The sequence below is a fragment of the Colletotrichum jinshuiense genome, chromosome 5 (genome assembly GCF_051148585.1).
Source record: "Colletotrichum jinshuiense chromosome 5, complete sequence".
Classification (NCBI taxonomy): domain Eukaryota; kingdom Fungi; phylum Ascomycota; class Sordariomycetes; order Glomerellales; family Glomerellaceae; genus Colletotrichum; species Colletotrichum jinshuiense.
Genome location: NC_139312.1, coordinates 2,610,627 through 2,621,886, shown reverse-complemented (window position 1 = coordinate 2,621,886; position 11,260 = coordinate 2,610,627). Strand labels below are relative to the sequence as shown.

The window sequence follows — 11,260 nt, the reverse complement described above, 5'->3', positions numbered from 1 at the left end:
CGACAGCTCTTACACATTCGCTGCTCCTGCTGCTGCCCAGTGCTGTGCTGTGCTGAGTTGTGCTGTGCTAGTACTGTGCTTGCAGCATGACCGTCGTCGGCCCCCCATCCTGCTGTCACCGAGAGATGGGAAGAGCACTCCGCAGCGGTTTGTGTCAAAAGTTTTTGCCAAATTTTATTTATTTTGCCCTCTGTCGAGGAGGGGTTGCCGGTGTGAGCTTGGCGCGCTGGTCGTTGCCGGTGACTAGGGCGACTCCCTCGACCGACCTTGTGCATCAGATTGGACCGTAGCAGATCATGGCGTCAGATGCTCCGTCTGAACCATGATCTCCACAGGGGAACTGCCCCAGGCAGGGCTTATATTTCCAAATAGCCAGACCTACCAGACTGATAATGGACGTGATATAGCCATGGTAAGGGCGGGCGGGATCTATCTCAACCTCGTTCCGTGGGCACTCTTCACTTCGGCAGGGACGTTGTCAATGACAGGCGCGGCTGTGTGCTGGGCTGGCTGGCTGCCCGGCTGCTCTCTCCGATGGATGTCTTGCGGCTGCTCGGTTGATGCAACTGGGAGGCCCTGAGGCGCAGTTATCCATTGATCTGCAAGCTGAGACCCGGGATTGGGCGTGAAACTTGTCAAGGAAGTGCTCCGTTTGAAGAGACCAGGATGTGTGATGGGGTGGACCGTGGATGGGGGGACAGGGCTCGGGTGTGCGATCTCTGACCGGATTGGTATCTGACCGTGGACAAGAGGGGCCAGACTAGCACACCACGCCACGGGCATGTGCAGGTGAATGTTCAGTCGGTCGGGAGATGCCGAAGCGAATGCCGGGGCATTTGATGTTTTGCCTGTGTCGCCCAGTAGCCATTGTATCTGGTGTGGTCTGGCTGTCAAAACCCGCGTGGGACAGAGGCATCGGTTGGCAGTGCTGGAACGATACCGTCGAGATGGATGGGATGGATGCAATCGACTAGATGAGGCGAGGAAAACCACATGGCTGGGCGCACGATGGGAGCCACAAGGCGGCCGGGAGAGGCGACAAACCCTGCCAACGGCCTAGTGCTGCTTTGTCGCCATCATCTTGTGTGTGCTTTGTACATGTGTTGCGGTTGCAATATCCAACGGTGCTGCAGCCACGCGGTGCCTTGGGCCAGAAACAGGCCGACTCTAAACTGACGGAGATTTGGGGGTTGGAAAGAGGGGGACAAGGAGCATTGGGGGCATCGGGGGCATTGGGGGCATTGGGGCTCGACGTTGCTGCGTTTGTCTGGTCTGGCCAGCAGCTCTCTGTTCTGTCTCGACTTCTCCAGCTGCCACTAGATGCGACGCCAGCCCGTGCTTTCGCTATGGAAAACCTCTCTGCTGTCTGTGACCTTTGATCCATCTCACTTCCCAACACGAGATTGTTTGTCCGTGTTGGCGGCCGCTTGCTTTGGGTAGCTTGTGTTCCTGGCTCTTCTCTGGGTATTTGGTGCCCTTTTTTCCTTCTTTTTTTTTTTTTTCCTTCCTCTCCCTCGTGCCTAGAGTGTTGCTGTAGCCCGCTGCTGAGGCTTAGGACTCGCTCGAGGGGGGGGCGTCCACGACAACAGATAATGCACCATAGCGTAGCGCAATGCACCGGTTGATGAGGTGTACGAACTGGCGGGAGACGCGCAATTCCCATTTGCTTCATCATCCAATCCAGCACGAACCCAGGCACATTGTTGCTTTGGGCGGCCGCTTGTTAACTGCAGGTGGCGGATGTTTTGTTTTCGTCACAGTTGTACATCCGGGACGCATAAGCGTATGCTTCGTTTTGCTTATGTCCAGGATCAGCGCCCATGATAAGCGCGGGTGTCCAAAGCCCCCCTTCCGCATGGTAATTCCAACACGGCCCATGATGGCCATGGCCGTATTTTGCGGCGCAAAAGCCATGAGACGGGCAACTTTCCGTCGGGCCTACTGCCACTCTGCCATTCGGGACAACAGGCAACATTGGCCCCTGCGCCATGGTGAAGCTCGCGCGCAAGACAGGGCGGGGCGATGGGTCGTCCACCCTCGTCCAGCACACGGCATGCACCGCGTGGTCATTGTCTGTCTATCCCAGCCATTAAACAACAAGCCACAGAGACACCGGTTCAGATTCTGCCCCCCCTCAATCAATTCGCCAAGTACAGTATGGCCGCGCATGTCAGGTATTAAGGATTGACGGTATCCGTAGCTGTACGTGGCAGAGCAGAGAAGCTGGGGCGACGTAAAAACCGAAGCGGGTTCGATCCGTCGTCAGCGCGGCGCGGACTGATGTGCTGCAGGGTATTGCGTACTATGGTAGTTGCAGGGCCAGGTGCTGCATAGAATTGTATAGTAGGGCCGCGGCGACATGGGACAAGTTCGGCCATCTCGATACGCAGCCGGTGGGCGATCCATGGTGGGCATCCCGGAGGCGAATGTTCCATTTGCGATTGGCTCATGGAAATCTGCCTCCACGTTTCAAGACGGGGTTGCTGCAAGCTAGGATGTCGAGATGCGTCAAAGGAGGGACGGGCAGCATGGGATGGGATAGGGTGGTTATGCTGGTGGATGGCGTCGTGCTGTGATGGGCCATGGTTGTGATGGTTGGTGATCGTGGTGAAGAGGGACGGAGGGGGGGGGAGGGAAAGGGAAAGGGGAAAGGGGGGCCGCCAGGCTCCGAGAGACGAGGATGATGGCCTGGGCGGATCAGGAATATGTTGAAGTGACCGGGTGAGATGGATGGCGCATCATGGGCATCCAGGGTGCGTGTCGTGAGCAAATGATTGCTGTGTGTGACTGTGCCCCGTGCGGAGTGCTTGGTGGTGAGTGATGTGCGTGGATGGATGGATGGCTTGACGAATTGCAGAAGACCTTGCCGGGAAACCAGATAGTATTAGCGCTGCGTGCATGATGTCAAGTTCAGCCTCTGACCCAGTCCCATCCCAGGCTCAAGGCCCATGTCCGTGGAGGTCCAAGGTTGAGTGAGGTCCAGGCCCGGATGCTAAAGCTGATGCTGATGCTGGGCTTTTGGCCCTGGTCCAGATGGTGGTGTCGTGGCTTGGCTGATGAGTTCGAAGTTGAGTGAAGTACCGAGTATAGTACTCTGCGGGTACGTATGGAGTAGTCATTATGGCACAGGGCAAGTAACGGCTATCTATGTTGGGTGTGCGAGGGAACATCCCCGCCGTCGGTGACTTGTCGGTCCCAACCCTCTCTACTTGGGGCGGCCAGTGGTGGGACGACGAGACGCCTCCTTCCGTGGCCCGGCGCCCGTCGCCCGTCATCCGTCATCCGCCGCCTCCATGTGCATGTTGCAGCTGGGGAATCCACTTCAAAAGGGACATTTGTGGATGTTTGTGCCTGGAAGGTGACGTTCTGCTGCCTCCAGGCCAGCTGAGAATAGAAGAGGAGGCGACCGAGATCTGGCATGTCCCTGCCGGCAGGGAACAGAGCAGGCGGAAGAAAGTGAGGAGGAGCACGACTCGGTGCTTCAACTCCCTCCATCGCCACATCAGTCGCACATGTTTACAGCTTCCCGGCATCACCAATTGGTGGCTAAGCTGCAGCGGCCACAGTGAAGTGGCAGAGCGAGTGGCTGCCATGTGCATACCTAGATAGTACTTGCTATGTAGTCGTGTGTGTGCTCAGTTGAGCTGGCTGGCGCAGCCCCGTGTATAGCTGCGATGCTTGCTCTACACTACGCTGCACTTACAGGGCATCTCCCTCGCCATACAACTGCAAGGTATGCCGTCTGTCCCATCTCCGATCATCCAATCCGTACATCGGTCGATCTACCCTATTCATCCCCCTTGATTCCACTATCGCCCATACCGCAAGGCACATTTAGCGCATGTATGCACTATAGTACCGAGTGCGCTGCACTGCGCTGCACACTGCACACTGCACTACGATGGACACACACACAAGGTCCCTTGAACAACACGCAGCACCGCGCACCCAATGCCGCCCTCTCACACTAGCCCAGTCCAGTTAAATCTGGCCAGGGCCGCCGAGGGGACTGAGAAAAAAGGATAGGAGAGGAGAGGAGGAGGACAGCCCATGTCAGATGATGGAAGGAGGATGATTAAGTGGGTCACTGAGATGCCCACACTAGTGCGACGGCAGGGTACGTACCATCTTACCCTTTCTGTGGATCTTCTAGGTTCGGCGGTGGGTCCAGACCTCCCCCCCTCCCCCCTCGACCACCTCAGGAGGAAGCTACAGATGTTTCAGCTGATGTCCACTGCCCTTGTCATTGGAGACGGGAATGGAACGTTGAGCGAAGAGACTCAGGAACTCCTCCAACGGTCATCCCGGCTCTCGGCTGTGCGCTCCCTCCCTACGCTGCCTTTTGTTTGCCCATTCTTAAGCTACTCTGCAGCGGATAGCCTCGACATCCGGCCACCGGACACCGGACGAAGTGTCAAACTCTGCGAGGTCCGCGCGAGACAGAGACAAGAAGAAGAAAAAGCCAAAGCCCGAAAAAGCAAGAAATAACAATGGGGGAAAAAGAAAGCCTCGGAGGCAAAGAACAGGGTCGAGGACGGTATCCAAGACCGTGTGTGCGAGAGAAACAATGCCTGCGATGCGAGACGCTGGTTTGACACGCAGCAGCAACAGCAGCAGACGACGCTCAAGCTTTCACTACGCTTCCTGTTTCTGCTCATACTGCCCTGCCGTCTCTATTGCTGCTGCTGCTAGGCCGATGTACCAAGTGTCGTCGCATCACCCGTCATCACCCATCATCGGCTTCGGCGACCAACGAACCACACTAGCCAGCTGTTCGCTGACTCAGCTGTTCGCTGACTGGCGATTCCCTCCCACCAACCGGCCACAAGTAGCTCGTTTGCGTCGTCTTCATGTTTGCTCTGCTGACGAAAGTCGGTGAGCACAGGCGTCAATCACACACGTTGCGAGAGGCGCTGGGCTGTGGTCCAATCCACACACTAAAGACAATGGACGCCGACTAGCGTCTTTCCATGGCCTCAAGTAAGGTGCCTGGGTAGCAGCTAAGGTGCCGCAAGCTTGGCTTCCGCCTTGAGATGGGTTGACAGAGGCGAGATGCGACGCAAACTCGGCCCACGGAAGCTTGGGTCGACAAGGTCTAGCTCCAGGGCGCACCCGAAAACCTTCAGCGCCAGCAGCTTTCTTCTTATCCCCCGGTTCCCGCAACTGCGAACCCAAGCCACTTACCGCCCGGCTGCCCTACGACGCTATCCATCTACATACCTACCTACAATCGACACGTCTTTGGCCAAAGGAATTGTGTGGTGGGTGCTGCTTACCCCTAGCTCTCCAAGTCGACGCCCTGCCGCTCCGCCTCGGGCCCGAGACTGAGTCGTCGGCGGCGGACGAGACACAACTGTCCCCAGCCCTTTCTGGCGGCCGGCAGGTCAACCTCTGACAAGGACTGCTGCAGTGAGACATCCCTGCGCCGATCATCCCGAGACGACACACTCACGAGCTTGTACCCTCGGGCCCTGGTCTCGAGTGATTTACAATGGTTTCATCTCAACTTTTACCCTCTGCACTAACGCCATCATGATACGAAGAGACTCAGGGCCTGCTCCAGTGCCACTCACCCAAGCCACTGCCACGGCCACTTGTCGCTCTCATTTGCCAGCGCGAGCTCCCCACCCACTCCGGTCTCGTTGCCATCCTTCCCTCTCGCGGGTCCTTTTTTTTTTGGTGGCCCCAAGAGTTCGAACGATGAGGGGACGAGGAACATTCTTCAGCGGCCTGTTCCTTGCGACTGCGACGCTGTAAACGGCGCCGTCCCAAACTTTCACAACGCACATTGCAGTGGCGGCAACAGTAGGGCCGCTGGCGCCCCGGATCCCAAAATATTCCGCAAGTCCAACCAACATGGCCAGTTTGCGCCAGTTTGCACCCAGTACGTGCGAGCGGTCGGCAGAAGCGTGTCAGGTGTCTCCAGCGGAATGCCACTAATGTTAAGGTTAACCAACTTTGGCCTGGTTGCGCCTGGTGTTCTGCAAACTCTTTACGCACTTGGCTCTGCTCTAGCTATGCATGCACCTTACTCATCACCCAGCGACCATGCCACGCATCGCGGCGACTTCAAGCCTTTGGAAACAAAAGTGTTTGAGGGCCTCAGATCACATCGGGGCCCTGATGCTGATAGATAGCCACGGTGCGTGTTCGGGTGCTGCCCCGTCCGTCATGCACGACACGGCGGTCAAGTCGTGTTCTGCCCTGTTCCCTCCCGTCGCTCAGCAGCAGCAACCGCCCGCCAGCCTGGCCACGGAGTAGCGAGTCAGGTAACCGTCCGTGGTATTGAGCTGAATGCGTGGGCAGGCGAACTCGATCTACCGGACCGCTATCTCATCCCCCACAAGATCCTCCAATTTCCATCCACGCCTTGAAGTAAACGCCTCTACCGAATATAGAATATTCGAAAAACTCCATCGAGGCCCGTGAGGCGCGACACCTGTCTGGGCAACGTTATTCCGTTTCATTCTAACTCGTATTCTGGAAGCTGAGACTCTTTTGCCAAGCCCTCTTGAGAGAGTGCACGACTGCTTGAGACAACCCCGACGTTGTTTTTCCCATTCAGGTCAGTTGTTCGTTGTGTCGTAGCGTTGAGGTGCGTCTCACAGCAACGGTTTGAGTATGGACATTCCTCCATCAGACCTCCTTTTTTTTTCTGCCCACTCCCTTTACCCCCTACCGAGGACTTCAGACGTGAACAGATGTCACCCAGCCTTTTTCTCGGTCTTGCTCAACCTTTCCCATACGGCATTCACGTATCACATGTGACACCATCTGATGACAGACACCACAAAGTTAGGAGTTGGGCGAAGAAGGAGGGCGTGTCCAATTGCGCACCTACTATGTACGACCGTGCTTGACCTTTCTCTCTCGCTTCGGAGAACCTGGTCGGGCTAGGTCAAGGTCACCTTCGGCGTTGGTCTGAACTTTCAATTTCTTTGGGTGAAGGCGAAACCACAAAATGTTGTTTGACTTGTGACAATAGGATATGACAACTGGTCCGTGAGGTGAAAGAGCGAATCCGAATAAGAGACGACATTGTGCACTTGGCGGGTATGGGACGCCCGAGAACTTCCCGTTGAACCCGGCGGATCCCCCGGGTCCAACAAGAACTGTCCACTCCAAGTCTTCCGCTCCCCGGGCCGCCGCGGCCGGCGGGTGTGGGTATGCCGACCATCTTCCCGCAACGGCGTCGGGGTCGGGGTTGACTGCTTGATCTGGAGGATGCAAAAGCTGATGCTGCAAAGGAGTCTAGCAATCCGATATCCACCTCCCGTATGGATATTCGGCTCCTTTTTTTTTTAGTTGTTCTCCCTGGCGGATTCAATATTTGCTGCCGCGAAGGAGTCGAGTGCTACGATATCCATTTCAGGCAGCCGTGGCGTCGTGCAGAATAATTTTCCATTGGTGTAACCAGGATGATAAGCATCTCACGTAAGATTAGGGAAATGAGTAGAAGGCAGCAACCAAAGAAAGTTTGACCATTATGAACCTTGTGTCGCTTGTGATCAAAACCATCACGGGTTTCGCAATGGAATCTACGCGCATCTCTCTGCGCGGGCAAGTTTAGTTCCTAACACGGTAATATTTTTTTTCACTTTTTTATTCGGGCCAATTTTTTTGCTATCGTGTGCCGAGTAGAAAAGAGAAGAGGAAGAAACTGCGCCAAGATATGTCCCTGGGAAAGCAGGACCAGGCCGCGAGCACCGCAGGCTCGTCCGACGCCGCCGACACGGCCGGCGAGCGGGCGCCGGGCATGCGCCTCAACATCGTCATCCTCTTCATGGGCTCGCGCGGCGACCTCCAGCCGTCGCTGGCCATCGCCAAGATGCTCCAGCGGCGCCACGGCCACCGCGTGCGCATCGCGAGCCACCCGCCCTACCGGGCCGCCGTGGAGGCCGCCGGGGTCGGCTTCTTCTCCATCGGCGACACGGACATCAAGACGATGATGGCCCGGCGGCTGCTGCCCAAGGAGGAGCTGGAGGCGCAGGTGCCGGCGATCAAGGGGGAGTTCCGGGAGATGGGGGACAGGTGGTGGCAGGCCTGCGTCGACGGGCCCGACGGGCTGGGCGAGGGCGAGGGCGGTGAGGCGGGCTTCGTGGCGGACCTGGTCGTCTCGACGATGCAGGTGTTCAACCACACGTCAGCCGCGGCGAGGCTCGGGGTCCCGCTGCACCTTTTCGGCATGAACCCGAGGGTTTACTCGAGCGAGGTGCCGCACTCGCAGGCGGGATGGGCGCTGAAGAAGCCGAGCAAGTGGAAGAATGCGCTTTCGTGGTGGATCCAGGATTTCATGTAAGTCTTCTTCTACTCCGAGCCGGGACGGTGTGCAATCTTGGGTGAGCAAGAGGGAGAGGGAGAATGCCGGGCTGACCGTGGAACAAAGGTTCTTGCACACGACCGAGAGCGTCCTCAACGACGTCCGGGTCAACCTCATGGGCCTGGAGGCCTTGTCGCCGCTATGGTGGCTGGCCCAGTATAACAGGATGAACGTCCCATGCACATACCTCTGGTCGCCGAGGCTGCTCCCGAAGCCGACGGACTGGGCGGACAATATCAACGTCGCGGGCTTCGTGTTTGAGGATCCTGCGGAGGAGTACACGCCCCCGGCCGACCTGGCGGCATTTCTGGAGGCCGGGGACACGCCGCCGGTGTACGTCGGGTTCGGGAGCATGTCGTTCGCGAACACGCAGGAGATCTTCGAGGGGATCATCGAGGCGGCGAGGAGGGTCGGGGTCAGGGCCGTCGTGTGCAAGGGGTGGTCTAGCCTCGTAGAAGAGGAGGTGGCGGGAGCGGGTGATTCGTCGCATGTCTTCTTCGTCGACGAGGTGCCTCACACGTGGCTGTTTCCCCGGGTCAGGGCCGTGGTCTGCCACGGCGGGAACGGGACGACAGCCATGGCGCTACGCAGCGGGAAGCCCACGCTCGTCGTGCCTGTGGCCGGGGACCAGCCGTTCTGGGGCACGAGGGTGCACGCCATAGGGTGCGGGCCCGAGACGACGTTTGGCGTCGCGGAGTTGACGCCGGACGGGTTCGAGGAGAAGCTGAGGGAGCTGCTGCGGCCCGAGTACACGGCTGCGGCGGAACAGTTCGCGGCGGGCGTTGCTGGCGAGAGGCCCGGCGCCGAGGTTTGCGTGGAGGACTTGCTGAGGACGGCCGCGGTTTATGAGAGGGACGGAAGGTGTGATGTTTACGACGGCAGGCCCGCCGTCTGGAGAACCGTGGCGGGAGACAAGCTGTCTGCCGTCGCCGCGCATGTTCTCGTTGAAAAGGAGAGGATCAAGAGGGAGGACTTGAGGGCACTGAACGTCGTTAAGTGGCCTGATTTGGTGAGCCCCGGGGACCCGGTCTCAGGGTTGGTCTTGTCGGTGCAGAAGGCTTCTGGGAGTATCTCTGGGGATGTCAAAGCAGGCGCTTGGGGCCGGCTGATGCTCCATGTCCTGAGAGGTGAGTTATCCCTCCCTTTTTCCTCTTCCCCCCCTTCTTGGCTATTGTCCTTTGTTATTGGAGTTCAAGATCGGCAGTTAGGTTACGGAGTTTTATTTGCTAACGTTTGGCGTATCCAGCACCTCTGACTGTCTTCGCTGCCGTGGCGTTTGGCCTTTTCAACTTCCTCGACTTCACCCTCTACAAGCTCTCTTCCCCCTTTGTGCCTAAGCTCTACGCGAGTAACCCGCGGCTGTACACATACCCGCAAATGCTCCTCTTCCTCGCCTCCTCTCCGTTCGTCGAGCTCGCATCAGTTGCTACCCAGCCAGCAACCCTCGCCCGGCAAAAACGGGGGGCTCTGAGGGTTGCCCTTGAGGTCCCGCTTGCGCTTACCCGAGTGGTGCTGGCGTCGGTCAATGTTCTCGTGGGTTTCATTGGGATCACTTCAAGACATGTGGAGTTGTCCTGTGCTAGGGTTATGGGGGAGAGGCCGAGGGGGGATGTTGTTGCTGAGGCGCGGGTGCGGCAGGGAAGGATTGAAGCGGAGGCTCTACGAGTCGAAGAGGCCGAGGGGGGGAGGGACGTGTTTCGAGAGATTGTCCAGAGGTGGGACGCGAAAAGGGTTTGAGACATGGTCTACTTCCTTTTCGTGTCCCCTTTCTATCTCGTTGTATTCTAGTGTTTGATACCGCTTCTTGTGGACTCGGTCTTGTCTGCTTTAGCCAAGCGTTGACGATTGTGGTGACGAGGCCTTGTCCTCAGGCGCAAGAGATTCAGGAGTTGGCGGCGTGCTCTGCCTCGTAACGGCAACGTGCCCCCGACTTTTCGGGCATACTGTGCATGCACGTTGGGATGATCTGCGCAGCCGTTATCCATCTACAAAGGAGGGGAGGGGGGGGATATTCTCCGATAGGGCGTGCTGGAAACTTCCGGCGTGGCGTAGAGTGACGTGGAGTGACGTGGCGCGGCATTGTCCTGCAGGCTGCGGCCAGCCAGCCCGGTGACAGTTTGAGATGTTGGTTTCTTTGCTATCATGTTTCTTTGGTCGAACGCAGAGACTTGTCTAGTACCTTGTAGACTTGTACCATATGAAAAGTATTTAAAACGTCCTTGCAGGTTGTGATTCCTGCCAATGACAATGTGTTACTGACACGGGATGTCGTTGGGAAGGAAGCATGCATGTGTCAGTTGGTAGTTGTTATCTTGAACATGTAGATCTCTCTGTTTGATGGGCGGCGGAGATTTCCGGCGGCTTCTGGAGTAGTTTAAACGCAGCAAACGAAGCCAACGGCTGCACCGCCTACCAATAGTACCAAGGCCCACGGGTAAGATGATTTAGTTGGTGACTTTTACATTACGTAGCACACTCTCTGTCGAGAGCAACACATGAGGGACGAAAATGTATTACGCAGTCATGAGAATATGGAAATCTATGATGGCTGTTTACGTCAACAAAGGAGAATCCCGGGGGAGGTGCAATAGGACTTACTGGTGCTGCTGTGCCGTATCCAAGAAGCTCGGGCTGACTCTGCCGAGCCAGCTCGTCGTTGCAGGCCAATGCTATGCCGCTTCCGATAAATCGGCTAGAAGAAGACGATGGCATGGGATTTGATACTGATGTTACTCACATTCTTCAGGCCTATTCTTGCCCATGCTCAAATATGTTGGTTTTACTTCGGGGAATAAATAACTCAAATAAAAAGAGCAAGTGAACAAAACGATGCCCGTATACTTGGCCGAGGTAGCAATTCTCAAATATTCACCTGCATACTTAGCCAAGATGTTCTCACGTAATTCTTACTTTTTCGAGGAAGGATGACCATGTGAGATA

At 56.9% G+C, this 11,260-nt stretch overlaps 1 protein-coding gene across 1 annotated transcript; it reads left to right on the top strand.

Annotated features, from left to right (window-relative positions):
• Positions 1 to 7,672: 7,672 nt before the first annotated feature.
• Positions 7,673 to 10,057, top strand: EsH8_V_000663 (glycosyltransferase; the record flags this gene model as incomplete). The annotated part of the gene is made up of 3 exons (XM_083273179.1): positions 7,673 to 8,295; positions 8,387 to 9,447; positions 9,567 to 10,057. 3 exons carry the CDS (start codon positions 7,673 to 7,675, stop codon positions 10,055 to 10,057), a joined length of 2,175 nt encoding a protein of 724 aa, XP_083125894.1.
• Between the last annotated feature and the right edge of the window lie 1,203 nt (positions 10,058 to 11,260).